The sequence below is a fragment of the Rhinolophus sinicus genome, chromosome 14 (genome assembly GCF_057876585.1).
Source record: "Rhinolophus sinicus isolate RSI-liver-muscle chromosome 14, RSI-T2T, whole genome shotgun sequence".
NCBI classification, from domain to species: domain Eukaryota; kingdom Metazoa; phylum Chordata; class Mammalia; order Chiroptera; family Rhinolophidae; genus Rhinolophus; species Rhinolophus sinicus.
The window spans coordinates 36796589-36824205 of NC_142514.1; the positions used below are offsets into that span (position 1 = coordinate 36796589).

The 27617-nt window shown below is 41.8% G+C and overlaps 2 protein-coding genes across 19 annotated transcripts in view; one reads left to right on the plus strand and one right to left on the minus strand.

Annotated features, from left to right (window-relative positions):
• Window positions 1–18250, plus strand: part of OSBPL9 (oxysterol binding protein like 9) — a 130062-nt gene extending 111812 nt beyond the window's left edge. For 16 of the 17 annotated variants that reach the window (XM_019742781.3, XM_088791135.1, XM_019742782.3 and 13 more), the window contains 12 exons: window positions 1889–2001; window positions 2128–2246; window positions 6350–6435; window positions 8766–8940; window positions 10176–10260; window positions 10989–11099; window positions 11378–11441; window positions 11561–11701; window positions 14522–14603; window positions 15516–15607; window positions 17156–17291; window positions 17555–18250. In XM_019742781.3, coding sequence (XP_019598340.1) covers window positions 1889–2001; window positions 2128–2246; window positions 6350–6435; window positions 8766–8940; window positions 10176–10260; window positions 10989–11099; window positions 11378–11441; window positions 11561–11701; window positions 14522–14603; window positions 15516–15607; window positions 17156–17291; window positions 17555–17629 — 1279 coding nt within the window. In that variant the 3' untranslated portion in view covers window positions 17630–18250. Of the gene's footprint in view, window positions 1–1888; window positions 2002–2127; window positions 2247–6349; window positions 6436–8765; window positions 8941–10175; window positions 10261–10988; window positions 11100–11377; window positions 11442–11560; window positions 11706–14521; window positions 14604–15515; window positions 15608–17155; window positions 17292–17554 lie in introns of those variants that run through there. The other variant, XR_016018630.1, reaches the window with a different exon arrangement.
• Window positions 18251–18983: 733 nt separating this feature from the next.
• The window catches only part of NRDC (nardilysin convertase), a 64460-nt gene continuing 55826 nt past the window's right edge, over window positions 18984–27617 (minus strand). For both annotated transcript variants that reach the window (XM_019742779.3, XM_019742780.3), the window contains exons 22-31: window positions 26409–26571; window positions 24557–24588; window positions 24174–24312; window positions 22206–22253; window positions 21869–21921; window positions 21368–21451; window positions 20724–20814; window positions 20326–20442; window positions 19351–19440; window positions 18984–19203 (exon numbers count right to left, since the gene is read on the minus strand). In XM_019742779.3, coding sequence (XP_019598338.2) covers window positions 19006–19203; window positions 19351–19440; window positions 20326–20442; window positions 20724–20814; window positions 21368–21451; window positions 21869–21921; window positions 22206–22253; window positions 24174–24312; window positions 24557–24588; window positions 26409–26571 — 1015 coding nt within the window. In that variant the 3' untranslated portion in view covers window positions 18984–19005. The remainder of the gene's footprint in view (window positions 19204–19350; window positions 19441–20325; window positions 20443–20723; window positions 20815–21367; window positions 21452–21868; window positions 21922–22205; window positions 22254–24173; window positions 24313–24556; window positions 24589–26408; window positions 26572–27617) is intronic.

Below are 27617 nucleotides of genomic sequence, written 5' to 3' on the forward strand. Positions count from 1 at the left end.
TAGATCAATTGATTTAAAAGACTCTATGATGTAACAAAGAGCCAGAAAGCATTTTGAAGGTAATTTTTGTGCAGTTCTTTTGTTTAACTTACCTGGGTCTTCTACTCATATTTTCCATTGGTTTTCAAAACTGGTGAGGTAGACATTAGTTATAGTACTTTGTGATGTATACTACTAAATTATCAAAGAAGCAATATTTAGTTACCTAAGGATTTTTGAAAACTAGATCAAGGGGCCGGCCCGGTGGCTCAGGCGGTTGGAGCTCCGTGCTCCTAACTCCGAAGGGTGCCGGTTCGATTCCCACATGGGCCAGTGGGCTCTTAACCACAAGGTTGCTGGTTCAATTCCTCGAGTCCCGCAAGGGATGTTGGGCTCCGCCACCTGCAACTAAGATTGAGCATGGCACTTGTGAGCTGAACTGCCTCCCAGATGGCTCAGTTGGTTGGAACGTGGGCTCTCAACCACAAGGGTGCCAGTTCAATTCCTCGAGTCCCGCAAGGGATGGTGGGCAGTGCCCCCTGCAACTAAGACTGAACACGGCACCTTGAGCTGAGCTGCTGCTGAGCTCCTGGATGGCTCAGTTGGTTGGAGCGTGTCCTCTCAACCACAAGGTTGCTGGTTCGACTCCCACAAGGGATGGTGGGTTGCGCCCCCTGCAACTAGCAACGGCAACTGGACCTAGAGCTGAGCTGCGCCCTCCACAACTAAGACTGAAAGGACAACAACTTGACTTGGAAAAAGAAAAAAAAGGCCTGGAAGTACACATTGTTTCCCAATAAAGTCCTGTTCCCCTTCCCCAATAAAATCTTTAGAAAAAGAAAAAAGATCAAAAGAAGCACAGAATGTTCTAATATAGGCAGAACACAGAGGGTTTTTAGGGTAGTGAAACTTTTCTCTACAATATTACAATGGTAGAAATTTGTCATTATTCATTTGTTGAAATCCATAGACTATGCAACACCAAGAGTGAACCCTGATGTGAATGAACTATGTATGTGAGTGATGTTGTGCCAATGTAGGTTCATCGGGTGTGACAAATATACCGGTCTGGCGTGGGGTGTTGATAGTGAGGGAGGTTGTGCATATGGGAATTCTTTACTTCCACTCAGTTTTGCTATGAACCTAAAGCAGCTCTAAAAAACAATGTATTATTAAATAAAAAATTAAAAGAAGATAAGTAATCAGGGCAAACTGTTTAAATTAGAGTACAATGTTTTGCACCTATAAATTTGTAATAAAAGACTGATTATGTGTATACTGTTTTATAAATAATATCTGAAGTATGAGAAATTTGATTTCTATTTTTACATTTAATAAGAAAGCAGTCCATAATACCAGTTACTATAAAAATACTTGTAAAAAATAATATGCTTTTTTATTTTGTAATTTCAAATACGGTTTTTAATGATTGGGAAAGGTGTTAATATCAATGTGGACTTTTATCAAAGGATCTCAAAAATACAGACAAGACATCTTTCTGAGACTAAATGCCATTTTTGAGGTTCTAGAAACTGTTGCTGAGAATTATGACAAATCTACATTTATGCAGAGTAACAAAATCAGAAAATGAACTCAAGTTTAAACTTAGAAGCAGAGGCAAAAAATCTTACTAATTTTTGGTGACCTCGGCATGGTTGAGCACACACTATGTAAAAGGCGTAAGACAAGAGGCTTGGTCATCAAACTTTATAGTTTCAGTGTCAGAATGACAGCGACAGGGACAGTTGGAAAGCGTATGTGTATATAGCTATATATATAACCAGCTAACGCTATTAAGAGTCTTGTTTCTGTTAGCTATCTGCATATATTGGTTTTAAGTAACTGTAGGTTTCTGTGATTCTAAATTACTTTCTTAAAAGGCTTAAGAAGGTGATTGATGTTTTTTTAGTTCCTCTGGATCTGTCTCAGCCTTGACCCATAGCAGCTCAGGAAATAGTCTAAAGCGCCCAGATACCACAGAATCCCTGAATTCTTCCCTGTCCAATGGAACAAGTGATGCTGGTAAGTGATCTTTGAGAATTTAACTTTTTTTCCCCTTAAAATCGTTTGTTTAAAAAAAAATTGTAATACCAATAGCACAGATTGGTCCAGTTTACCTCCAGTTGAAGAAGATCTGTTTTATTTTAGACCTTTTCGATTCATACGACGATAGAGATGATGAAGGGGAGGCAGGGTCAGTGGAAGAGCACAAGAGTGTTATCATGCATCTCTTGTCACAGGTTAGACTTGGAATGGATCTTACTAAGGTAAGAATGAAATTTGGCGTTTGCTCTAAGTCTTAATGTGTATGTGTGATTCTTAGTGATTGTGTGGTGAGGGTGCCTACAAATAGAGTATAATGACATAACGTCTGCTTATACTTTTGTTGTGGTTTGATATATATGTAGATGAGTAAAGTGAAAATTTTTGTAAGTGGATGAAATAAGTAAAGCTGGAATAACTTCGTAGCGATAGTATGTATGGATTAAGATTTGTATTTTATTAGGGCAAACAAGGAATAGGATTAGGCCTCATTAGGAGTTTGGACAAAACCTTAAGCAGTGTAGTGTGCATAGAATCAAAATGAGCAGAGTTCTGATCTTGGGTTAGAGGACCTGTGTTAGCATCCTACTGCTGCTATTACCAAGCTGTGACCTTGAGCACGTCCCTTCCTCTCTGATTGTTAGGTGTCTCATGCAAAATGGACACACAGTGACCGGCTTCACAGAGTTGTTGTAAGGATTAGAACAGGTGGTGAATGGAAAATTGTTTATGACGTACATTGAGCCATACAGCTAATTGTGCTCTGGATTTGAATTTAAACTTGGTGCTCTAAAGAGAATGCCCAGTTGATTTAGGAGACCTGGACTACGGGTGCGTTTGTATATCCCTGCCACTGTGCTAGAAGCCTCATCCTTTCACGTAGCTCTCACCACAGCACGACAAAGTAGGTGCTGTTGTTAACTCAGTTTTATAGATGAGGAAAGTCAAATTCATGAAGGTTACGTAACTTGGTTAAATCCTACTAAGTGGCATAACTGCGTTTCTAATCTGGTCTGTGATTTCAAATCAAAATCTGTAATGTTTCCGCTACTGCCTCTTGTTTTCAAGACTTGAGCTACAGTCTTTGTCAGTAGTGAGCTTTGTTTTGGTTTTGGATTTAGAGTGCGATTAAAAAAACTAATCCATAATACTTTCTAATAAGTGTCTATAATAAAACCTTTCCCCCCAAATCTAAATGAGAACAGAAACACAAGGATAGCATGAATTTGTGGAATCCAACATACTTGCTAGGAATGTTTTAGGTAAGAATATTTGCAGGAGTTTGCCCCCAGAATTTTTTCACTGATCACTAAATTGCATAATTGCTGGAGCAGAATTTTTCCTTCAAATTTGAAAGTTATAGCTTAATTTTAGACACTGACATCTGTAATATTGTTTTCTACATCTCCTGCCTTGGTTGGTTTTGGTCTCCAATAATCAAAGACCCACATAAGGTAACTTGAACAGTAGTAGGTTTATTATCTCATATAATGAGAAGTCCAGAAGTGGAGTAGTTCTGGGATTGATTGGTGGGTCAGCAACGTAGGAAAGGACCTCGGTTCCTTCAGCCTCTCTGCTCTGCCATCCTTAGCATGCTGACTTTCACACTCAGGCTCATCTCCTCATCATTGCAAAACGGCTGCCACACTTCCAGTCATCACATCCTTGTTGTACAAATATGTCAAGAGGCAGAAAGATAATTTCTTTTCATGGATTTTGTGTGTGTGTTTGTGGTTATTAGAAAGGACATTCTTTTCCAGAAGTGGCCAGTCAGGCTTGCATTCAGTTGAATCTCACCAGAGGTGGGCGTGTGCCCATGCCTGAGCCAGTCACTGGCAAGGGAGGTTAGATGATTGGTTTAGATGAATCCACATTTACCCTTTGAGATCTGGGAAGGCCCTGCAACCTGTAGCCTGAACCAAATCAGAGTTCTTTTACTATGGCTATAGCAACGATGTGCATAGGCAACCAAAAGTGGCTGCCACAATCAAGTTTGTGAGTTTTGCTTCACATAATTTCCTCTGGCAGATAATCCATATCTGGGTCTGTACCCACTAAAAGCTTGTTATTTTTTGCATGATACTATTTTTTATCAAATGTATTTAAAAAACAGCTATTTTAGAAATCCGTGCTAACACAAATAGCTGTGATTACCAACAGATGCTGAAATTTAGATTTTTAATGCATTCCAAAGTGTTATTACAATAATGCCTTAAATGTGTAGATATTCTCCTATTTATAAAAACGTTCTCTCCGTTCAGATACTTTCTAAAGTTCTTTTCCCAATACTTTGTAGTGTTTGCAGATACTATGAAGTCATATTCCATTCACCTCATTTGGTCTTCAAAACAACCTTAAGATATAAACAGAGCACGTAATTATCCTCCTTTTCCAGAACCTTAGAGAAGTCGAGTAGTTTTCCAGAGCCTCCTTACACCTGAGAAGTGGCAAATAAGTACTTGAACCCAGGTTGAAGGCAACCTAGCCCAGCTTACTTTCATCAATGTTGCAGCAGTTTGATGTAATGGCATGTATCAGTATATTGCTGAAAACATTGAAGATCTGTTTAATGAGAGTTCTAAAGAAAAATATTAAGTAGGGAGAGAAAATTCTTTTTTCTTTCTTTGATTACACTTCAAATCTAATTTTCTGTTTTTTGGCCGTTTCTTTTTTGAATTGCCTGTTCTTTTTTCCACTTTTCTACTGGCAGTAGTAATCTTTCTTGTTGATTTGTAAGAGCTGTTTATATATTAAAGGTATTTACCCCTGTTTTGTTCTTCAGCATTCTTACTCGCTGATATGTAATTTCTGTGTTCTCCAAGAGTGGTAGCAAGTTACACCAAGTCAGTACATAAGCTTGCCTGCGAATCTACCCATATTGAGATTATGAACATAAATGTTCTGTGGAAGGAAAATGTTTACTTAAAATTTAAACTCTAGAGTCTGATAATAAACATTCTAAGTGTTATAGCTGGGGTGTCCCTTTCTAAGCGTGTGTTCCATGAGCACTCCTTATATACTCTGTATACCCAGCCAGGCTGGTCCACTGGTTAGTATCACACCCTATGTCCTGTCTCCATGTCTTTTTTTTTTTCTCCCTCCTCCATGTCTTGTTCTTCTGTTTTCCCCTCCCTTTATTACAGTCTTATTCTTCTCCAAGGCTTTTCACTAGTGCCACCTGAATGAATGGTTTCCCAGCTCTAGTTCTCCAAACAGACATGATCTGCCCCTCTCCAGAACTTCTAGGGTAATTGGAGCATCTTTTGTATGGTATTTGTCACATTCCACTGGTATTACTATAAATTCCAGTATTATTCTCTCATACTCACCTTTGCCTCCTCCATAGCATTTAAGACAGGATCTTGAATATAGTAGATATGCAGTAATTATCTTTAAAGGAATTTTTGGTTACTGTGGTGCTCTATTTCCATAATAAATAATTTATGATCTGATATACATTTCAAAATCTTTTTCCATTCCCTGATGAAATTCTTCCAGTTTAAATTGGTTATTCCTAATCTTTCTCATTCCTTCTTCCCATACTCCAGTTTCCTATTTTCTTTACTTTCTCCTATGCCACTTTTCCAGCCCTTTGGTGTTTTTCTTCATGGGCTCAGACCAATGGTAGAAAGAGTTTGTTGTTTCCCCTCATTATTCGTCTTTCTTTTTGTTTATTCTTTCAATTGCTCTTATAAAAATTTACTGTGCAATAGTAGCTGAAAATGCAAGTGTGAATAAGGGTGGTCCTTGTATTGTAGGAACCTGTCAATTATTTGAGAACATAGATTTTTAAGTAGATAAATTTCCTAGTGCACCTGATGGAAAAGCAGCAGTAAAGAAGTGCACAGACTGCCTCGCCCTCCAATTCAAACAGACCCAATTTTGAATTCCACATAATAACAGTGCAGTGAGGAAATTTCTCACCCTCTTTGAGCCTCATTTTTCTCCACTGTAAAATAGAGATAATGACTTCTTTACAACAGGATTGTTGCACAGTTCAGTAAGATAAAGTGTATGTAATGCCCCAGCAAGTAGTAGGTGTCCAAAGGTTGCCCAGAGTAGTTTGTTGTTGTTACACTGATTCAAGGAGCTAAGGTTGCACAGAGGAGGTGGCATTTGAACTTCAAAACCTCTCCTCTGTTTTTCATCTGCTGGGCAGGTTAATGGGCATTTCTGAATCAAACAGTTTGGGAAGTAGGTATCAGAAGCATGCCTGGGCAGTACTGGGTGGGTGGTTATTGTGATGGGAATGAGTTTTGTTAACAGTTCAGTCTGTTTTTTCATAGTGGAATTTGATCCTCAAGGGTCAAATGTGTATGTTTTTCAGGTAGTTCTTCCAACATTTATTCTTGAAAGAAGATCTCTTTTAGAAATGTATGCAGACTTTTTTGCACATCCGGACCTGTTTGTGAGGTATTTGACTGAACACAGTAATTTCCAATTTTTAAACATTTTACTAAGTAGCTTTCTGCCTTTGCAGGATAGATGGATTCTCCCTTTTGCCTTTTAAACATTTCTGAGGGAAGTGTCATTGAATAGTTTGTTTATGTCATATGCCTATCTGGTGTGCATAGGTGATAAAGTGGTGATGTTGTTAGGCAACCAAGTTAAACATTTTAAAAAAAACCTTAAGAGCCCATTAATAGGTAGCCAGTATTGACAGAGCTAAGTCCAGGAATTAGTAATCACTGTTAAATTATTTATACTGTATCCTGATGAAGTTTAGTTGACTAAGTTCAGCAAACCTTTCTAAAGCACTCATAGTTTCCCAGACACTTTATGAGCTGGAGAAAGAAGAAGTCTCAGTGTCTGCCCTTAAGGAGCTTACAGTCTAGTTTACAGATTACAGACTGATTCATAAATTTTAAATATAAAGCTTGCAATATTAGATGTATGTACAAAGGACAGAAGTCATCTAAAGGTGGGATTAATTTATAAGGAGGTGGGTTCACATTGCTTTTCAGTGGTAGCAATTTTTCTTTGTAAGGGGATATCCTAATCTGTCTTCTCTGGTTGCATTCCTTGGCCTTGGACTGTGGTTTACTAAAGCCAGACACAAATCACTGAGGTTTCGCAGTGGGTGGGCACGTTTCCTTCTTGAGGAAGATTTAAGAGAACCATTTAACCAATTCCCAAAGGGAAGAATCTCAGTTAATATGGCACTGTTTAAATTAATACATAATTCAACAAAAAAAATGTAAACATTTATTGGTAATGTGTAAGTAAAGAGGCAAAGTATCAGTTATTCATTAAATAATAGAGTTGAGATTTAAGGATAGTTTTTTATTTATGAGAATTTAACCTTTGAGGACCCTTAGGGGAACCACTTAAAAGTACAGAGAAGTACAGCTAGAAAGCCAATAGGTAAGATATAATGGAATTCTAAAAATAATTACAAAAGGAGGAAAAGAGAAATAATGGAACTAGGAACAAAGGGGACAAATAGGAAACAAATACCAAGATGGTAGAGTTAAACACAGCTATATCAGTAATGACACTAAATGTAAGTAGCATACACAATCCATTTAAGAGAACAGTGATTTTCAGACTAGATAAAAAAGCAAGATCAATCTGTATGCTATTTGCAAGTGAGAGATTTTAAATGTGAAGACACTTCTTGGTTAAAAGTAAAAGATGGACAAAGATATATCATGCAAAACACTAAGCATCACAGAGCTGGTGTCACTATATTAGTGTCAGACAAAGGAGATATTTTTAAGACAAGAAATATTATCAGAAACAAATTGAGATATTTCATGATAAAGAAAGTCAATTTATCAAGAATAATTAATCCCAAATGTGTATGTACCTAATAACAAAGCTTCAAAATATATGCAGCAAAAATTGAGTAAAGTGAGAAGGTAGACAAGTGCACAGTCGTGGTGGGAAATTCCTCCCTTAGGAATTAATTGAACAAGTAGCTCCCTGTATGCGCCATGCCCCCTGCCCAAATCAGTTAGGCTATAGAAGATTCAAACAGCATTATCAATAAACTTGACCCCAGTTGACTACCAAACAATTTGTATAACACACAGTCTTTTAACTGCGTATGGAACATTCATCAAGATAGACCATATACTGGAAGACTTAATAAATTTAAAATTATTGGAACCAGAGTATATTCTCTGACATGAAAGAATTAAATACACATCGATAACACAAATACATCTAGGAAATCTCCAACTATTTGGCAATTGAAACAGTGTACTTATATGAAGTTCTGGAACAAGGGAAACTAATCTGTGGTACTGGAAACAGTATTTGCCTCAGGGGTAGGGATTGCTTGGAAAGGGGGATGGGGAAACTTGGAGGTAATGGAAATGTTCTATGTCTTGAATGGATGGTGATTAATTAAACAGATATATATACATTTGTCAAATTCATCAAACCAAACTCTTAAGACCAGTGTGTTTAGTTATGTATATTACCGTGTTTCCCCTAAAATAAGACCTAGCCGGACAATCAGCTCTAATGCGTCTTTTGGAGCAAAAATTAATATAAGACCCTTATTTATAAGGTCTTATATTAATTTTTGCTCCAAAAGACGCATTAGAGCTGATTGTCCGGCTAGGTCTTATTTTCAGAGAAATACTGTATACCTCAATTTTAAAAAGGAACTTAGAGGTAACATCTGGTCCTGGGTCCTCTTAGCGTGTCACGGGATGGACCATGCTGAGGGGTGCTGCATCAGCCTGTATCTTGTCAGAAAGCAGGACATGAAATTTTGTCTTTCTCCCTTGCAGCATTAGTGACCAAAAGGATGCCAGAGACCGAATGGTTCAGGTTGTGAAATGGTACCTCTCAGCCTTTCATGCAGGAAGGAAAGGATCGGTTGCCAAAAAGCCATACAACCCCATTTTGGGCGAGATCTTTCAGTGTCACTGGACATTATTACCAAATGATACTGAAGAGAACACAGTGAGTGCTGCACTAGTGCTTTTAATTTTCTGAAGTTGCATACTGATTCAAGATTTCATTTTATTTTGGGGTCGGAAAACAGTGGTAAAAGAAGTGATCAGAAGATGCTCACCACTCATAGAACACTGGTTGGCCCTGCATATTTGGAATATAGATGAGCGGTATGAGAAGGGAAAGACTGGTATGAGATGAGGATAGAGATTTAGAAACCAAATCATGCAAGGCCTTGTGGGCCATAATGATAATTGTATGGCTTATCAGGATCTCATTTTTGTCTTGAAAAGATTATTTAATGATTTTATGAAAAATAAATTGGAAATGGGCAAAAATAGAAGCAAGGAGACTATTGAGGGGCTCTGGCATTATTCCAGGGGAGACATGGTTGATTCGAGCCGTATTTTAGAGTTAGAACTGATAGATGGATTGGGGGAGGTAAAGAAAAGGGGACAATCAGATGAATCCTTGTGTGTGGCATTCAACACACAAAAGAAAATTATTGGGTTTGGGGAGGGGAAAGATCAAGAACTCTAATTTGAAATATAAAGTGTGAGGAGTCTGTGAGACATGTAAGTGGAGCTGTCATGTTAGGAGTTAAAGTTTAAGAGTCTAGAGTTCAAGGGAGAAATCTAGAATGGAGATGGGGCTTTTGGAGATTTATAGTATATTCAGATGGCCTGTAAAGCCCTGGGATTAGGTGAAACCGTTTGGGAAGACAGCATAGCTAAGGCAGAGTAGGTAACTCACACCTGAGCCCCAGGGCTCCCAGCATTTAGAGGTTGGTTTGAGGAAGACGACCAACAAGGAAAACTCAAATAAATGTAAAAGGCCTCAAGAGATGGGCCCCTAGCCCACAGTGCCCATAGTCTCTCAGTAATCATAACTCTGCGTGTCTTTCCCTTACCAAGTGGCACGTTACCTATAGTCCTTTCTGAAGACAGCGGCAGTGTGTGCCTGTTCTTATTTATTGGGTGAACATTGCTAAGTGCTCACTCTGTGCCAGGCCTGGCCCTGAGTTGGGCGCATGATCCTTGCCTTCAGAATGTCTTAGGGAGACAGCTGCAAGCAGTGATTTCAATAGTGTAATTCAGTGCCATAATAAAAGTGTCAGGTGCTTTGGGTGTATAGAGGGCGGAGCAGTTAACCACCTTGGGAGGCAGACACTCCAGTTATTAGATTCTCTGCAGTGTCACTTGTGTTTCCACATCAAAAGAAAACAATGTTGTATTTGCTTGCAGGAGCTAGTTTCAGAAGGACCAATTCCTGGGGTTTCCAAAAACTGTGTAACGTTTGTGGCTGAACAGGTTTCCCATCATCCACCCAGTAAGTTCCAGAGTGCAACATCCACTTTCAAACTGTCCTGTCTAAAGTGGGTCATGAAAAGCTCCATTGGTGTGGTCACTGTACTGGCAGTTTTATGGCTACTGTATCTGCCCAATCCCAAGAGGATTGGTTCCTCATGCCTGAGGAACCATTCCTTGTATAAGTTCCAAAGATTGTATTAATTAACTTCACTGATTAAATGCGTATTTTAAAAAGGGATTTGGGAAACCAGTCTTGAATGCTTCTAAAGTCATTTTACATGTAATGAGCTGTGCTGTAGAGACCTCAGCAACTTTAAGACAATTTATATAAATGAGATGTAGTTTCTGCACAGTATATTCCTGGCCTGGGGAGAGAATGCATACCCTCGGCGTCTGACTGGCTCTGTACCGTGGTCAGCCTGTATGTACTGGGTGGGCTCAGGTCAGGGCTGCGACAGGAACATTCTTGCTCACCGGAAGAACATGCAGACCTTTTGATCTTAGGTCTTTGGAATTGCCCATAGCCTCATTGTTCAGGGAAGTTCCTGCCCGCGGGGCCCTGAATGGTTGCGTGCACTGGGGGAACAGCGTATAAAAGGCAGTTGGCCTCGTTTGAGGAGGGGTGAAGGCAATTCTTTGAGGAGGGGTGAAGGATTTTCCCCTTGGAGCCCGTTCTTTCTTTGGGTTAAGGGAGTTGGAGTGACGGGTATAGCTACGTAGTGTACTAATTGAAAACAATTTCTGTAGTTTCAGCCTTTTATGCTGAGTGTATTAACAAGAAGATACAATTCAATGCTCATATCTGGACCAAATCAAAATTCCTCGGAATGTCCATTGGGGTGCACAACATAGGGCAGGGTAAGTCTTTGGGCATTGGGTGGACTCCAGTGTTAATAGGAGAATTTTGTGTCATTGTAATATGTGTGGACACTGGTCTAAGTAAGAGGAAATGGCCCCAGAAAGCCAGACTGGGTCTCACTGTTGCATGTAAGCATATGTAGTTGGGGTGGGAGCAGTGGTGGGATGCAGGATCGGTTTTCCCTAAATTGGATGGGATATCCTGGAATATCCCTCAGTCAGACACGCAGCATTATAGCCAGTTGACACTAGTCATCAATTTACCCTTCTCTCCACAGGCTGTGTCTCGTGTCTAGACTATGACGAACATTACATCCTCACGTTCCCCAATGGTTATGGAAGGCAAGTAGAGCTGTGTCTATGTCTTCTGATCAGCAAGCAGTAGACCCTGCTGTTCCTTAAGTTACACTGCTCTTTCCTCTGAATTTTCCCGCCTTACCTGAAAACTTGTGATTTTGCAGGTCTATCCTCACAGTGCCCTGGGTGGAACTAGGCGGAGAATGCAGTATTAGTTGTTCCAAAACTGGCTATAGTGCAAATATCGTCTTCCACACTAAACCTTTCTACGGGGGCAAGAAGCACAGAGTTACCGCTGAGATTTTGTAGGTATTCTTGTTTTGCTTTTTTGCTTTAGTGCTCTTCTGCTTCTCCGAAATGCTTTTCCTTTTGTCCTGAACTATAAATTCTGTTAGGACTTGACCATTTTAATGGTTCTGTCTTTGTAAACTTGTTTCACATCCTGTGAGTCATGTCTCTTCCTAAAATTCCACTTTTAGAAGGAGATCTAAAATCTGGGTTCAGAACAATCAGAGGTCATTGGCAGGGTTTCCTTTCTAGGAATTTGACTTGCAAATGGGGAACAGAAAGGCGTCTTCCTAGATCATCTAGCTAACCCACATCACCGATTTCCTGACTATTGCCAGACTGAACCATGAGCTGGTCCAGACTCTGTGAGTCCCACTGGAGTGTCTCCCAGTCTGCACAGTCCTTTTTTCTGTGCTTTTCTTGGGAAAAACAGTGACCATCACGTCTTGACTTGATTCCATCTGATATTCTAGGGTCTGATGACGACAGCTGTGCTGTCTGGGTAACAGTCAGCTGGGGGTGTTCAGAGCCTGCCTGGAAGAGGAAAATCTGCAGGACTTTCTCTGCCCTCAAAGGCCTTTTTGGGAACAGTGTTGCAGTTGGAAGATACACGACTAGTTAACCAGTTATAATTTCATTTGGATGACAGAATCAGCATCCAAAAAAGTCTTGAGCAGGGTGAGACCATGAACCTAAGATGAAGTTTACTAAAGATCAGTGTAAAATCCAAAATATTATTGCAGTCAGAAAATATGGGCAGAGCTTAGAAAGCAGCAAAAGTCACTTCTATCATGCTGCTGCTCCCCCAAAACGGCAGGTGATAAAAATAGGATGTCCAGAACAGAGACATGGGTGTGCCTGCCTCAGGGTTCCTCAGAGGTCATCTGACCAACAGGAACTTGCTGACTCAGCAGAATTCTCCACCAGTCTTAGCAATAAGTAGTAGAAAGACTACCCTCAAGTGAGCTAAACGAGCACTTGGTGGGCTCTTCAAATTAGGGAGTTGAGCATCAGATGAAGGATATACTAGCTGAGTAGTTCTCAAACTCTTTGGTGTCTGGACTTCTTTACACTTAAAAATTAAGAACCCCAAAGAGCTTTTTATATTATATCCATCAATATTTCTCTTATTAGATATTAAAACAGATTTTAAAATATTTATGAATGCATTTACAAGTGACAATAGCATTTTATGAAAAAAGAAAAAACTTCCCAAAACTCTTCTTTAAGAAATTTGTGAGAAGTGTGGCATTGTACATTTTCTGAATTTTGTAAATCTCTAATATACAGTCATGTGCTGCATAATGATGTTTTGGTCCATCACGGACAGCATATATGACGGTGGTTCCATAAGATTATAATAGAGCCGAAAAATTCGTCACCTAGTGATGTCCTAGCCATTGTACTATCGCAGCACAACACATCACATTATGTGTTTGTGGTGATGCTATAAACAAACCCACAGTCTACAAAGTGTAGCACATACATTGTGTACTGTACATAATACATGATATTGATAATAAACAACTGTTGCTGGTGTATGTATTATAATTTTATTGTTATTTTAGTGTGTACTCTTTCTACTTATGAAAAAAAGTTTGCTGTAAAACAGTATGCCGTGTTATGCCAATAGCAGCTTCATATATCTCTTGATTGTATCATTTTCTCTTGTGCTTGATTTAATCTTGTGTTGTTTTGTACAGTAACATGCTGTATAGGCTTGTAGCCCATGTACCATACAGCCTGGGTGTGCAGTAGGCTGGCTGTACCATCTAGGTTTGTGTAAGTGGACTCTATGGTGTTCACGCAACGAAACCGCTTAACGACCCATTTCTCAGAACATATCCCCATCGTTAAGCAGTGTGTGACTGGAATTAATCAAAGATAGCTGGATTCTCCTATCTACTTGGCAATCATTTGGTTGCTACATATTATATAGCCTTTTGGAAACACTACACTTGTGCAAAAACTAAAGTGAAAAAGGCAAATAATGTTTTAATATCAGGAAAATAGTTTTGACTTAAGAGGGTCAACCAGGGATTCCCAGACCACACTGTTGAGAGCCACTCACAATGACTTTCTAAATCTGGGATCCTGCCGTTTTTCTTTCCATTTATCCCACTTCCCCCAAAGCCCCTAAATCATAGAGGAAGTTTAAGTTTCAGTCCAGTGATAGCAACTTCATCCCTCTGCCCTGTATATCTCTCTCTTCCTGACCTCTTTTAGCCTCCTGCTGTGTTCACGCCTTGCCCCTCCTAAGCTGTCCTTTGCTGTGATGCTTATCTTCCCAAATTCTGTACCTGTCATACATATCACTGTCATGTCCAAGTAGAGGCCTGTTGGAGCTTTTGAGAAAGGGATCCTTGCTCAGGAAAAGAAGTCAATACCATTTGACCCAGAGGTCCCTTTCAGCCTGAGGATGAAAGCCTGGTCTCTAGCATTATATCCTTAAGCGAACCCTTCCCTGACCCTCATCCTAGCAGTTTTGCCCTTGAACTGCAAAACTCGCATATACTCACCACAGCACTTACCATCTAGAATCTCAATGGTGATGTCTCTCCCCACTAGGCTGTGAACAGCTGGAGGGCAGGGACTGTCCCTAGTCTGCTGTGTCCCCAGCACCGGGCTCTCTTGTTCCTCTCAGACTCACTGTTGATGGGATTTCAAGTTCATTAGCATGCAGTTGGCTCTGGGAAATCCAGTGTCGTTAAGCTGCCTTTACCAAAGACTTTTCCGTCGCTCTTCTGTGTTCTGCTATGTGTAGGTAGGCCACCCTGACCAAATTCTTTGGTATTTTTCAACTTGAGATTAACACAAATGTTTCCTTTTCTATTTAGTTCTCCAAATGACAAGAAGTCTTTTTGTTCAGTTGAAGGGGAATGGAATGGCGTAATGTATGCAAAATACACAACAACAGGGGTAAGAACCTATATTTTGCCACTTTTTTCAGGCTGCATTGAGTTGTGTAGCCTATCCCTTTCTCTGGCTTCTTTCATCTGGAAGTTGAACCACCAAGGCCAGCTCTAATGCCATCTCTTCAGGGCAGTCCTTTTCCTTCCCCCCCTCTTCCCCAGCAGTACAGGAGGTAGAATGACTTTTACGTTTCTCTCTCAAAACACTCAAGAATAATATACGAGTATGTAGAAAAATGCTTAGCACATAGTAAGCACCCAGTAAATGTTAGCTGTATCATTAGAATGTGTGGAATGTTTATAAAATGAAGTGCTAAACTAATTTGTGTTTATGTACATACACAGTTAGATTTTGTATAAGAAATGCATTGACTGCCTGGCACCAGGGATACAGAAATGAAGATAGTCCTTGCCCTCCAGGAGCTTGCAGGCAGTGCCTAATTAAGGAGCAGGAAGGTGGCATGGGATGAACAGTGAACTGGATTTGGGACTTGGAGAAAAGCACTTCAGGATACTGATTAGGATTAGTTGTTTACTGGCCCGGCTCTCGTAGCACATAGCCACATGAAAACGTCTGTTGAATTGAGCCTCTACCACGACTTAAGACATACAACTATATTTTAGGCTGAAGACTGCATATGAAACTCACTGTCTTCATGAATATACCATGTTTCCCCGAAAATAAGACCTATCTGGGAAATAAGCCCTAGCATGATTTTTGAGGATGACATCCCCTGAACATAAGCCCTAATGAGTCTTTTGGAGAAAGAATTAATATAAGACCTGGTCTTATTTTGGGGGAAACATAGTATGTGGGATTTGATTATTACCTCTGTTAAAGTCTGGGGAGAGTTGCTTCTTCCTCCTAGAACAGTTTGAACAGTAAAACATCTACCTACCTACCTCTTCTGTTTTCTAGGAAAATGCAGTTTTTATAGATACCAAGAAGTTGCCTATAGTCAAGAAGAAAGTGAGGAAATTGGAAGATCAGAATGAGTTTGAATCCCGCTGGTAAGGAGACGACCTAACAAGGGCTGTTGAGGCGGTGCCCCCACATTGGCTAGGCTTAGGCACAGGGTTGGGGTTGGGGGATGGTACAGCAGAGGGTAACAGCACAGATGCAGTTTGAATGTCTGGGTTCACGTGGAGCTCCAGCATTTCTGTGTAACTGAGACTGCAGGCTCGCCTCTGTCTTTCCTGAAATTGGAACTAGCTCAGAGTTGTTGTGAGGACTAAATGAGATGAACATGTAGCATGTATATGAGGCTTGGTATATAGTGAGTACCCATGTATGGTGGCTTATCACCATCTTTGTGGTTTATAAGAGATGACAGTAAAGTCCCAACTGAGACGTGTGGTAAAACACCTTCAGGTCTTTTGTTCGCAGGAAACTCTTTGTAATTTCATCCTTACATTATTTCAGTACATATCTCTAAAATGACTTAAAAAAATAACTAACCACATGTCATTACCATGCTTTAACAAAGTCAATTTCTTAATTTATCATCAAATGTCTATCTAACCGATACTCAATTTTCCTGCAGTCTTAAACATAATTTTTTCCGTTCCCATTTGCCTGATAAAATTGGGATCTTTTAGTGGTTATGAGGAATCATGCACTTAAGTTCTTTGTTTAGCATGTTATGGCATTTCTTAAATGAAGTAAGGGGACCTTACAAATCATTACCCTGCTTGTTATCTCTAACTTCTTAATATCCTGCTTGGCTAGGCTGCCTGCTTAGTTACATAAGTGGGAATCTGTAGAAATACATGCTCTGCTACTCACCACAAGGGGATCTTAGGCATGGCCATTCTTCTAGTCCCTAGGAATCTTCACCTGTAAAGTGACATGTTTGGACCAGACTTGTTGTCATCTTCTAGACCTTGAGAGGAAGCCAAATCTCTTAAGCCTCTGCAATTCATCTTTTGACTCTTAAGTATCTATTCACACTGTTTCTCCAAGTTCTCATTGTTACATCCAAGGGAGCTTTTCTGAAAGGGAACTTCTCAGCTCCCCTGATCTAATCCTTCTGGTTTGTAGTAAAGGACACTCAAGCCCTAGAGAGGTGAACTGACACCCCCTAATTTGCATAGCTAATTAGGTGTAGTGCCAGAAAAAGAATGCCGGGTCTCAGTTCTCACTGTTCTTTCTCCTCTATTATATACTGTGTTTCCCCGAAAATAAGACCTAACTGGAAAAGAAGCCCTGGCATGATTTTTCAGGATGATGTCCTCTGAACATAAGCCCTAAGGCGTCTTTTGGAGCAAAAATTAATATAAGACCCGGTCTTATATTTGGGAAAACACAGTATCATTTATCCAGCTTTCTGCCCAGCCTTTATTTCTTCCTTTGACAACTAGCAGTGCAGTCTTCCGTTTTTCTGTTCTTTACTCCAGTGCCTTGGTACCAGCTTAGGAGATTGTGAACTACAGCACTTAAAACCATTTGACTTACACTGTAATTGTGCTATATTCAGGGGAGCTCTTGACTTTCGTTCTCAAGATTGCTGACTCCCGTGTCTGTCTAATACTTAACTTAGCACCTTGACTTCTTTTTAGCCTTTGGAAGGATGTCACTTACAACTTAAAAATTAGGGATATTGATGCAGCAACAGAAGCCAAGCATAGACTTGAAGAAAGACAAAGAGCAGAAGCCCGAGAAAGGAAGGAGAAGGAAATTCAATGGGAGACAAGGGTAAGCTTGCTTTAGGGAGCCTGCCCCAACTCCCAACTGGTTCTCAGCCTTTACCCTGCACTGTGACTCACTGGTGCCTGTCAGTGAATGTTGAAGTACCACACTGTTTTTAAGTAAGCATGGTGTTAACGAGAGGAGCCCACGTCCCTTGCCTGAAACCCATTTCAGTGTAATGGAGGACGAAGATGTAAAATAATAAAAAGTAGGATATTGTAGAAGTATACAGCAAGTGTGTAACAGAATTCTCCCCCTTTCTTTTACAGTTATTTCATGAAGATGGAGAATGTTGGGTTTATGATGAACCATTACTGAAACGTCTTGGTGCTGCCAAGCATTAGGTTGGGAAATGCGTAGTTTACACCTGATAACCAGGGCAGTAGGCATAACTAAGCAACAGTCTTCCTTTGGGAGAACCTACTTACTCCCTTTTTATTGCAGTGGTTCCTATCTCAGGGATACTGGACTTTCCGATGCAGATGAACAATTAAAGCGAGAAAAGCTTCCCTTTTTTCCTCTTTTGTGGCAGTTACAATTTGGACTTCAGTCCTGAGAAAAACTTCAGGTTTTGAAAACAAGATGATGTGTTCCTTTTCCAATCCCCACGCTTTGAAAAGCATTTATAAATCCCAGTCTCAAACTCTGCATTCTAGTACTGCTGTTGAGATATACATCACCTGTTTCCTAGTTCACATAATCTTGGGATATATACACATACACATATACACATATATAATTTACCTGATGCCAGATTTTTCATAAATATTCCCTCTACTGTAAATATCGGTTCCTGTGAGTTTTAGAAAATTAGTGCAATGTATTAAAATCAAGTGTTAGAAAATTTCATGGTCTCAACTATAATAACTTTTATTTTGGAATTGAACTATTAAATTGTATCTAACTCTGGATCACAGTTAATTATACTCAGTGCTTCTTATGGCTTCATAAAGTAATTTTTCCAATCTTTTTTTAATGTGTTTCTTTAATTATCTTTATTGTTAAACTTGGAGCCAATTATTTGGCAACCCTGAGTATAGGAATTAGCTTTTCACAAGGACTCTTCTGAAACAATGGAAAAATCCCTTTTCCTCACCCCCCCCCCCCCTTATCCTTGGTGTTCTGTCTTTAGCCCCAACCACGCTATTCTCCAAAGTCTTCATTGAACTCTCATATAGCACACATCAGGCTACCAACATTTTATCCAAAAATATTTTATTGCCTTAGAGGGTTGGGTTGGGAAGAGTGTTCGTTTTTAGATCTCTACACCACACTGAAACAAAATATAATAAAAAGAATGCCACAGCAGCAAATGGCCATTCTGAAGGGCAATACAGAATTACCTTTATTTAAAAATACATTAAAAAGACCACCATTTATTACCATGATTTAGGTATTAGTATTAGCACCTAATGTTTAGGTACTAATAAGACATTGATTACGTAGGGATGGGATTTTCAATCTGAAAGGACCAGGACAGGACAGGGCTTCTCAAACTGCTCCTGTAAGCTTTCTGGTCCCACCTGACCACCCTGATTTCTCTCTGCCAGCTGCTATCCTTGGTTTGTTAGTCACAACAGATGGGGGGTGGGGAGTAAATCAAATTCTGTGATGTCAGTGCAAAAATTTATTGGAAGCCATAAGGCCATAATAGTGTAACTTCAATAAAATGCACATTTAAAAATACACAATGCTTCATTCAGGCCAATGAGACTGCAGTTTATTTGACTATTTTATGGTAGGGGAGAAGGTTAAGTGTTGATGTAAAAGCCCTGATATCAGTAATGGGGATGGTAGAATCTGCCAGCAGAGGAGAGGTTGGCAGGTAGGTTAGCTGCATCGATTCACAAGAAGAGTTGGAATCCTCACCGCAAGGGGTACCGTCCTCTTCCAGTTCATACTTCCCAAACCCAACAACCTGAAAGAAGGCAAAGACTCGAGGTGAGAAATGTGCCGAGCAGATTTGGGCAAAGACCTGTTAGGGTCTGTGTTCCCAAGCCAAACGCAGTGAATGGTAACGGCTAAATGACAACCCTGGGGTCGCAGCTCAGGGAACCGCACTCACATGAACGCTGAGCATTTTACTTCCTGGTCCTCGGTGCGCCTTGAACCAGCTGACTAGGTCTGATTTTGAGAATGACTTCAGTGCTTCAATCTTACAGGGGGAGGGAAGATAAGAAAGAAAGAAAGCTATAAAAGACTAACAACACGTTTTCTGGAAAGACAGTTCTTAAGCATAACATTTCTTTGGTATGAGCACATCGTTTTATTTTCCAAAGTATCAGCTTGCTGCCAACTTTCCAGAGAAGGATAAAAACGAGCACTGGTGATACACTTTCATGTTTCATAGCAATGACTGACCCTGGCAGATAAGAGAGGGTAGCAGATGTTGTATTTACAGCTGAGAGCTGTACAGTGAGCCCAGACTCTCAAGTACGTGTTAACTGTACTCTCGCATGAGTGAACTTTATCTGCCCTGCTTCTAACAGGGAAAAGAGTGCCTTAAGAGCTGCTCGAGAGCCTCTTGTTAAACCCTTTTGCCTCACTGTCCTTTGGTAATTCGCCACATAAGGTTATATTATCAGCGCACATTGGAATGCAGGATACAGAGCTCTTTTTTGTGGGTTTTATTACTTTGGGCTAGAAGTCGTCAAAAGACCCACACCAGGAATCATTAAATCTGGAGGAGGAACTCCATGCTCATGAAGACCAGAAGTTTTAAATTTTCTTTAAATAGCAGAACTTTTTATCTCCACAAATCTGAAGTGATCAAACATGTAATACAAAACTGGATCTTCTCTGAAATTGGTGGGAAAGGCAGGCAACGATTAGCATCCTGCTCACTTGGCCACCAAAGGTGCCTCTAGAGAGGCCAGTCTAGAAACTAGATTTGACTAATCAGGAAACAAGCAACTAAATAACCAAGCCTGGACGTGTGCCCCAGGTCTTGCTTCCACACACTGACTTGCTTGGAACTGTGACTCCTGTAATCTCAGGAGGCCCTGTCAGGGCAGTCTTACTCTAAAAACCCTGTTCCTACCTCATGAGCAAGGCGGTCAAAGAGATACTGCTGTGTCACCACTTCGTTCCAGTTCCGGTCCACCTCCTCCCCCAGGTGGGTATCCTCGCACTCCTTCAGCTTGATCAGAGCTGTGACCTGTTAACCAGCAAAAAGAGAGTTTCAGGCACAGCATCACACCCGTTCCCCCAGGACTCTTGGCCCCGTCCAGTCTGGTTTGCGATGGACATGCTATGGCCCCTTCACTTGGGACCCGCCAGCATGATGGAGAGGGATGAACCTAGGAAGAAGACGTATGGTCAGATTAAGGTGGGGCTACAATGCTCAAAAAAACTGGCTGCACACAGCACTGCTGTCTAGTTGTCTTGAGGGCTTGTGTGAGCCAAGGAACAAAAGACCAGGCCAGCTCGGTCAGTCACCTGGGTGTTGAATGCGTCCTCAGTGAGGTTCTCGATCTTTTCCTCAAAGCTAGAAAGAAACTCTTCTATCTTCTTATCAACAACTTCAGAGCTGAAACAAAACATCTTCAATTAAAAGTCATCAGAGACCTGGTCTCAAGGTGAGAGAATTTAGGGCTGAGGCGTATTTCCAGGAAAGAGGCTGAAATGTTTTCTTCCCGGTCCTCAGTACTCTCCCCTTAGTTGAGGGAGGAAGAGAACCCTACCTCTAGCCCATTTCCCTGCTATCATCCATCAGATGGAAGCAGTGACAGCCATGCTTGACCATTTCAAAGCTGAGAACCAACAAGGCCTTGGACCTTGGTTCCAACACAAAGGTCAGGTCAGGTCAGGCACCTTTGCCTTCCTTGTGCTCAGGTCTGCCTGAGGTGACACATTGGCAAGCCCTGCATAATAACCACAGGATTCAAACCCTGCTAGAACCGTAGGAAACACTGATCAGTCCTGGGTCCGGCCATCTATGAGCGGCCACTCCCAGCCCCCACTCCATGCAGCTGTGACTAAGTGAAGCAAACCCTATTTGGTCAGCATGGTCTGAGGTTTAAGGAAACGCCTGTAGCCCCTACTCTCCATGCCAAGAGTAATAGTTGGACCCATCTACTCACTTGTATTTGGTTGCCTGAGTCCCCACGGTGACAGAGAATCCTAGAATCCCAGATGTGTTCCTACAGGTAGGGTAGACATGGTACCTATAGCCAAAGCGAAAAATTTTTATGAGCTCAGGTAGTCACCTGGGTCCTGCCCTCAGAAGCACCATAGATGAGGGAAGGGTTTCTATACATCTTTACTGGATCTGGTGGTTCTGAAACAAGATCTCTAAGTATGTATGCTTCTATTGCATTCTCAGGTTACGGTGACCACCCCTCTCCTGAACTGAGGACCACAGGCCAGCTTTTCTCTTGCTAATCTTGAAACTTGACCAAACTGAAAACCTGATCATAGTCCAAGATGCAAATTGCAGAAGTTTTGACCAGTAGGCATGACTAAGGCATGGAAGGACCAAAGAGCTCTGAGAGACTCCTTGGTCCAGATACCCAACAAACCTCCACATGCAAAATAAGCCCCAGATCCTTATTTGAGCTCAGTGCTCTTGCCAGCAGACTTACCCAAGGGTCTGCTTGGTTCGAAGGAAGTCAAAACAAGGCTCTTCCATGTGCATCTGCAATTCAACATACTACCCATCAGCCCAAATCTTCCTAGCAGAGAAACCTCAATTTCCTCCCCTGAAGTGTTCCACATACCCCCTAAGTCTAGCCTCTCATACCTGCCTGCTTCCTAAATGCCCAGGCCCCTTGTCCGTGATCATATTGGACAAGAATGCTAAATAACCATTTCACCTTCCAAACATGTCTCTGACCACGCCCAAGCCCCTCCCTCCGGCAGAAAGGACAGTCCTTGTAGTGGGTCAGGCTCCTGAACACAACACGCCTTCATACAACTTACCACAAGCAGCTCCATAAGAGTGTATTCTTTCAGACTCCTGGTACCTGACTGAAAGGAGAACTTGGTCAGACCAACTGAAAATCCAGTGGCTTACAAGGCTTCTTAATCAGCTATTTTTGGCAACCATTTATTCAGGCATCCATCCCAGGCTCATCCCCCAAGAGTGCTGATCGTACCCTCTCCTGCCCTATGTTTTCAATTTTGTTTATACATCTGCCTTCCCAGTAGACAGAAGGTCTGTGAAGACAGGAATCATGCTTGATCATTTGTATTCCCAGCCCTGGCACAGAAGTGCAGGCAGACAAGGAATCTCTGATCTGCCAGCTCCTGTCCAAAGGACCTAGAGAACACAACCTAAAATCAGGTTTTTGCAGTTCAAGTTCCTAAGGAGGAGAGCAGGAAACGTTTGGGGATCAATGAAGGGTGTCTGGACCTATTCCTCAGACGGAGAGGATATAAATAGGAACTTCTGCAGCCACACACAAGAACCCAAACCAACTAATAAGAAGAAAGTCTAGCAGAAGCCACATTGTGGGAGAGCCCATCCTAGTGTCCTGGACACTGGCAAAATAATGCAGTTAGAATAAAAGAGGGCAGAAGGCCAACAAGCAGAAATTTTGCTAGTGCATCCCCTAGTCAGGCTCTTGAAGGTTCTGACACAGACTCATTTCTATTCCCACTTCACCAGAGGAAGAGGCTACAGCCAATGCTCCCTGTAAGCCCGGTTTGGTCAGCAAAGAGATTTCCTGTTTGCCTCTAGGATTGTGACAAAACCAGTCAAAATGTTACGTCAATTTCCTGTCCCAACCCTCTGTCCCCCCTCTCCAGAATGCAGCTTCCCTAAAGGAAGCAGTTTGTATTAAAAGCTAGTGCTAAGAGGTGACCAGTGGAAAGCACCTCAGTGGACATGCTCTTACAATAAGAAATTTACCTAAAACTAGAGAAGTGCTCCTAGGTTCTGAGCAGTGAGAAGCACTGGCAAATGTGGACAGGGCTACGCAGGCCCAGGCCATATCATTTATGAAGTGTGTGACCTGTCGGTCATTTTGGCTTCAAATAAGCTGAAAACCTAGGAGGAAAAGTCCAGGTAGCTACAGCCAGAGAGAGACTGGCTCTACCGACAAGCGGGGGCCACTAGGGAAAGACTCCGGTCCAGAGCCAGAAACTAAAAGGACAAGGTGAGAGGAAGGCCACGCAGCCATGCCCAGAGCCCAGACCAGGGATCTTTACGGGGCCTGACAGGTGAATTCCTCATGCAGGGAACCCAGGGCCACAGCAGCAGCTATAGGAGCCCCAGAGTTTGGGAATTCTAGACAGGCACAGGTCCCCATAGTCCTAGAAATGAGTGGGCTAACCACAAACTAAAGTAGGGTGTGGGCTAATTGAGATTGTTGCCAAGTTCTTTAAGTCCCATCCCTCCTCTCCAGAATGGTGTGGAACGAACACAGGATTTGAGGGCAGCACGAATCAATTCCAGCCCCAGCTGGTATGACCGCAGGGATGTAAGGGACTCTGGACCTCAGCTCCATCATTCCTAAAATGGATGTGATAAATCCTATCTCAGGTGCTTTAAAACCTTGAATTATATCTTGGGTAGTCATTCTGTTTGCCGTATACGGATTGCTTGGCCATGTTTACGTTTGTCTCATTTTCTAAACTGTCCTTTTAACAAATGTCCTCCTGCTGCTTGGGGTTGTCAGGGGAATGCATAGGAATTTCCAGCCAAGCTTCAGTCTGTCCCCCTGGACTAGTGTCTGGGTGATTAATGAAGCTCTGTGATTTAAGGATTCATTTCACCGGCAGGAGCAATTGTGAAATGTAGTTGCTTCAACAAGACAAATGACCCCAAGCACAAATACAGAGGTAACCACAGTGGGCCGTGAAGGTCATAGGGTCACTAATTCCCCAGATTTTAGTGCCCAAAAGGCACTTGGCCATGAGAATGGCCGTATGCAAGGGGCCACCGACCTGGTAATACACTGTGACTTCAGAGTTGGCGTCACCCCTGTTCAGAGCTCTCACTTTGCATAGGTGGTGACCACTGGGCAGCTGTACCACCTGGAACTGCACAGACATCTCCTGCTCCAGTGGCCTGAAGTTCAGCTTGCTGCAAAAGAATTAGTGTGGGTCACTGAGGCGGTGCCTTTATCCTCTTACCCTCACCCAAAATTGTCATAAAGAGGTCAGGCCTTCCACAATCCCTTCTGAATTGCTTTGTTTACATAACTAGCCTTAAGAAAATCCACCACAAGAAGCATCTCCACTGGGTTTGGTAACAACTGCGTTGTGGCAAGGGCCGTCCTGCTGGTCAGAACACAACTCCCAGAGGGAAAATGCAAACCCATACTCACTCAACAACGTATTTCAGGAAATCCATAGATTCCTAAGAGGCAAAAGAAAAGAAAATAACTACATCAGGCTCTCTTGACATTAATTTCACCCAGAACCAACTAATATCAGCCCTAATGGCTTGGGAAGCCCTGGCGAACATTAGGAAAGCAAATATAGTCTTGTCACCCAAAATGCTGGCTAAGTCTTTCACTAATTGGGCTCATCATTCATTGATTTAGTATGTTTGTCAACTGAACGGCTCCTCTCTGCTCTCCCTTGGCACTCTGCCCACCTGTGCTCTGTGACACTTTCCCCACTGGAACAAACTTAATAGTTCAACTTAACCAGGGTGCCCTCTGTGCCCTCTGTGACTGTTTTAGAAACCTGGGTCTATTCATACGGAGCCTGGCATAGAATGAGCAATAGAATAATACTTAATACTAAGTAAATGTATCCCCTCCCCCTCTCAAGCTTGTTTTCTTACCTATAAAGGAGGGGTAGGTGGAAGGGTGAGCTCATCTTTAAAGTGGTTTCTACCTGGGGCAAAACATGGCACTATGTCCTCTGGACAAAGCCCGCACCCAGCACCCCCACTGCTCACGGAAGCAGGCGTTATGTTCCTGCTCTTCTCCGTGGGTGGAGGCTTGGAAACATCTGTCTGTAAGTACACTACGGTTTATCAGGCATTAAGGCTGCTTTGGGCTTGTGAGATTAAAGACACAGAGGAAGTGGGGGGACATCAGCCAATCTCAAGAGACGCCATTTATATAATCCATCAAAGGGCCAGTCCTGAGAAACGAGGTGGGAGGCCACAAAGGAAGATGCTCACCAGCCGAACAGTTAAGGGAGAGTCCCACACCAGCACTCGGCTAGACGAGGCCTCAGTGTGTCCCATACACACATCCAATTCAGTACGGATCACAGCAAACCCCTCATCTGTCCCAAACCTCCTACTGTCCCTCTTCCTATACCAACCCACCGGTCCAAGCAAGAAAGTTGGGCACCGTCATAGATCCCTCCCTTCTCCATCACCCCCACATCCAGTCTGGCCATCCTCTACCTCATTATGTCTTAAGTACTCCTTTTTCATTTATTTCACCTAACCTCAGGCTTCATCACCTTTCACTTCAACTCTGTGTGTGTGTGTATGTGTGTGTGTCTGTGTGTTAAAAACACATGAAGTTTACCATCTTCACCATTTTTAAGTGTACAGTTTATAGTGTTAAGTATATTCACAATGTTGTGAAACAGTACTCTAGAACTTTACATCTTGCAAAACTGAAACTCTAGATCCGTAAAACAAAAATTCCCCTTTTTCACCTCCCCTGGCCCCCCAGTAACCACATTCTACTTTCTGTTTCTATGACTCTGAGTACTCTACACACCTCATACAAGCGAAATCATACTTCTTGTCAACTTTTATAGCAGCCCCATAACCGGCCCCTCTGGATCTTCCTTAATGACAAACCCTCTTTTACATCCTCCAAGGTTCTCCATTTACTACAGGATGAAGCCCAAGCTCCTTAGCTTCACACACAAGCTTGACATACAGGGTCTGCCGAAGTATGTGCGTGTTCACGCTCCCCAGTTCCCACTTAATCTCTAAACTGTAGTTTCCACACACAGTCTTCAACAAATGTAACCAATACCATGTGTTTAGCAAACCCATTTCACTCAAAGTCATGGCCCATGACCAGCAATCTCCTTCATAAGGAAAGTCTTGCCCGGCATCAAGGGGGCCAGGTTCCCATCCAAACAGACCTTGACAGTGCTGGCCGGCCAAACCTCCAGGGCTTCAGGAAGAACTAATGCAATTCCAGAGCCCACAAGAGCACTCAGACCTGGCCAACAGCAGGGCGCCTCAGAACTCACTGTGCTTGTCACGTTGCCTTGTACCAGGCCCTCCACAAAGAGCTGGGATTTGAACTCTCTGACGAAGCTCAGCAGAGATTCAAGGGAAAGGCCATCCATCAAAGCCCGGTACTTGTCAATCATAGACCAACGGGCATATTCCAGGACTAAAAGCCGCACGTCTCTGTCCAGAAGGCAGAAAAAAGTTTTGTTGTAAGAAGTGAATTTTGAAGGTACAGAAGAATTGGGTTAAATTTCTATATATGGTATGCTTTAAAGAGAGACAATTTCTGTCACAACTTAAGATGGGGAAACAATCACCAAAAAGCATTTAAAATTGCATAATCTTTTACATTGATTTGCTCACTGGTACAACAACTCACTTATCTGTCTTACTTGCAAAACAAAATATTTCACATAAGTGAAGTTGTCAGGTAAGTCACACACCAATTTAAAAATTACTATTATTTTGATTTTAAATCTGACATTTTATTAATTCCTGGAGGCCACCACTACGAATATTACTGAAGTGACAATAAAGTATAGGCAGTCACTCTAGGTCAAAATCAGACTGACCACCCCTCCCTTTCCCACACTCAGCAGTTTGAACTTGGCAAGTCACCTAACATCTGTGACTCAATTTCTTCATTTCTAAAACAAGGGAAATAATAATGGGGTTTTGGTGAGAAATAAATACATATAAAGTTCTTAGATGTAGCACATAACACATCTTCAATAAATGTAGGTGTTGTTATTATTTTACCACATTTTAATAAAGTAGTATTCAGGAGTTACTGCACACACAGGGCTATTTTTCATCATATCAATAGTTACAGACAACTCTCCTTTCCAACTTATATTTGATTATTAGTTATTGTAGGTTTTGTGATCAGATTATCAGTTATTACCTGTCTGACTTTTAAATGCTTCTTCCCCTGCTTTTGAATGTTGGTCATTCATGGGCTCATTATAACTGTCCAAAGCAGAGCTTCTATATGAGGTTGTGCTGTTTGTTCACCATTTATAGATGCCTGGCAAGGAGGTCAAGTGGGGCCTTGCAAAACATGTGCACAAAGGGCTGTGTCTGCTTAGGGGGACTTTTCTCCCCCTCCCATAAAGGCCCCGCCAGCTGATAGAGGGTACCCCCAAGAGGGTACTTTTCTCCTGATTCACCAAAGTACCCTGTTAGTCACCATTAGCTCTGGACCAAAGAACAGGCTCTGATGAAAG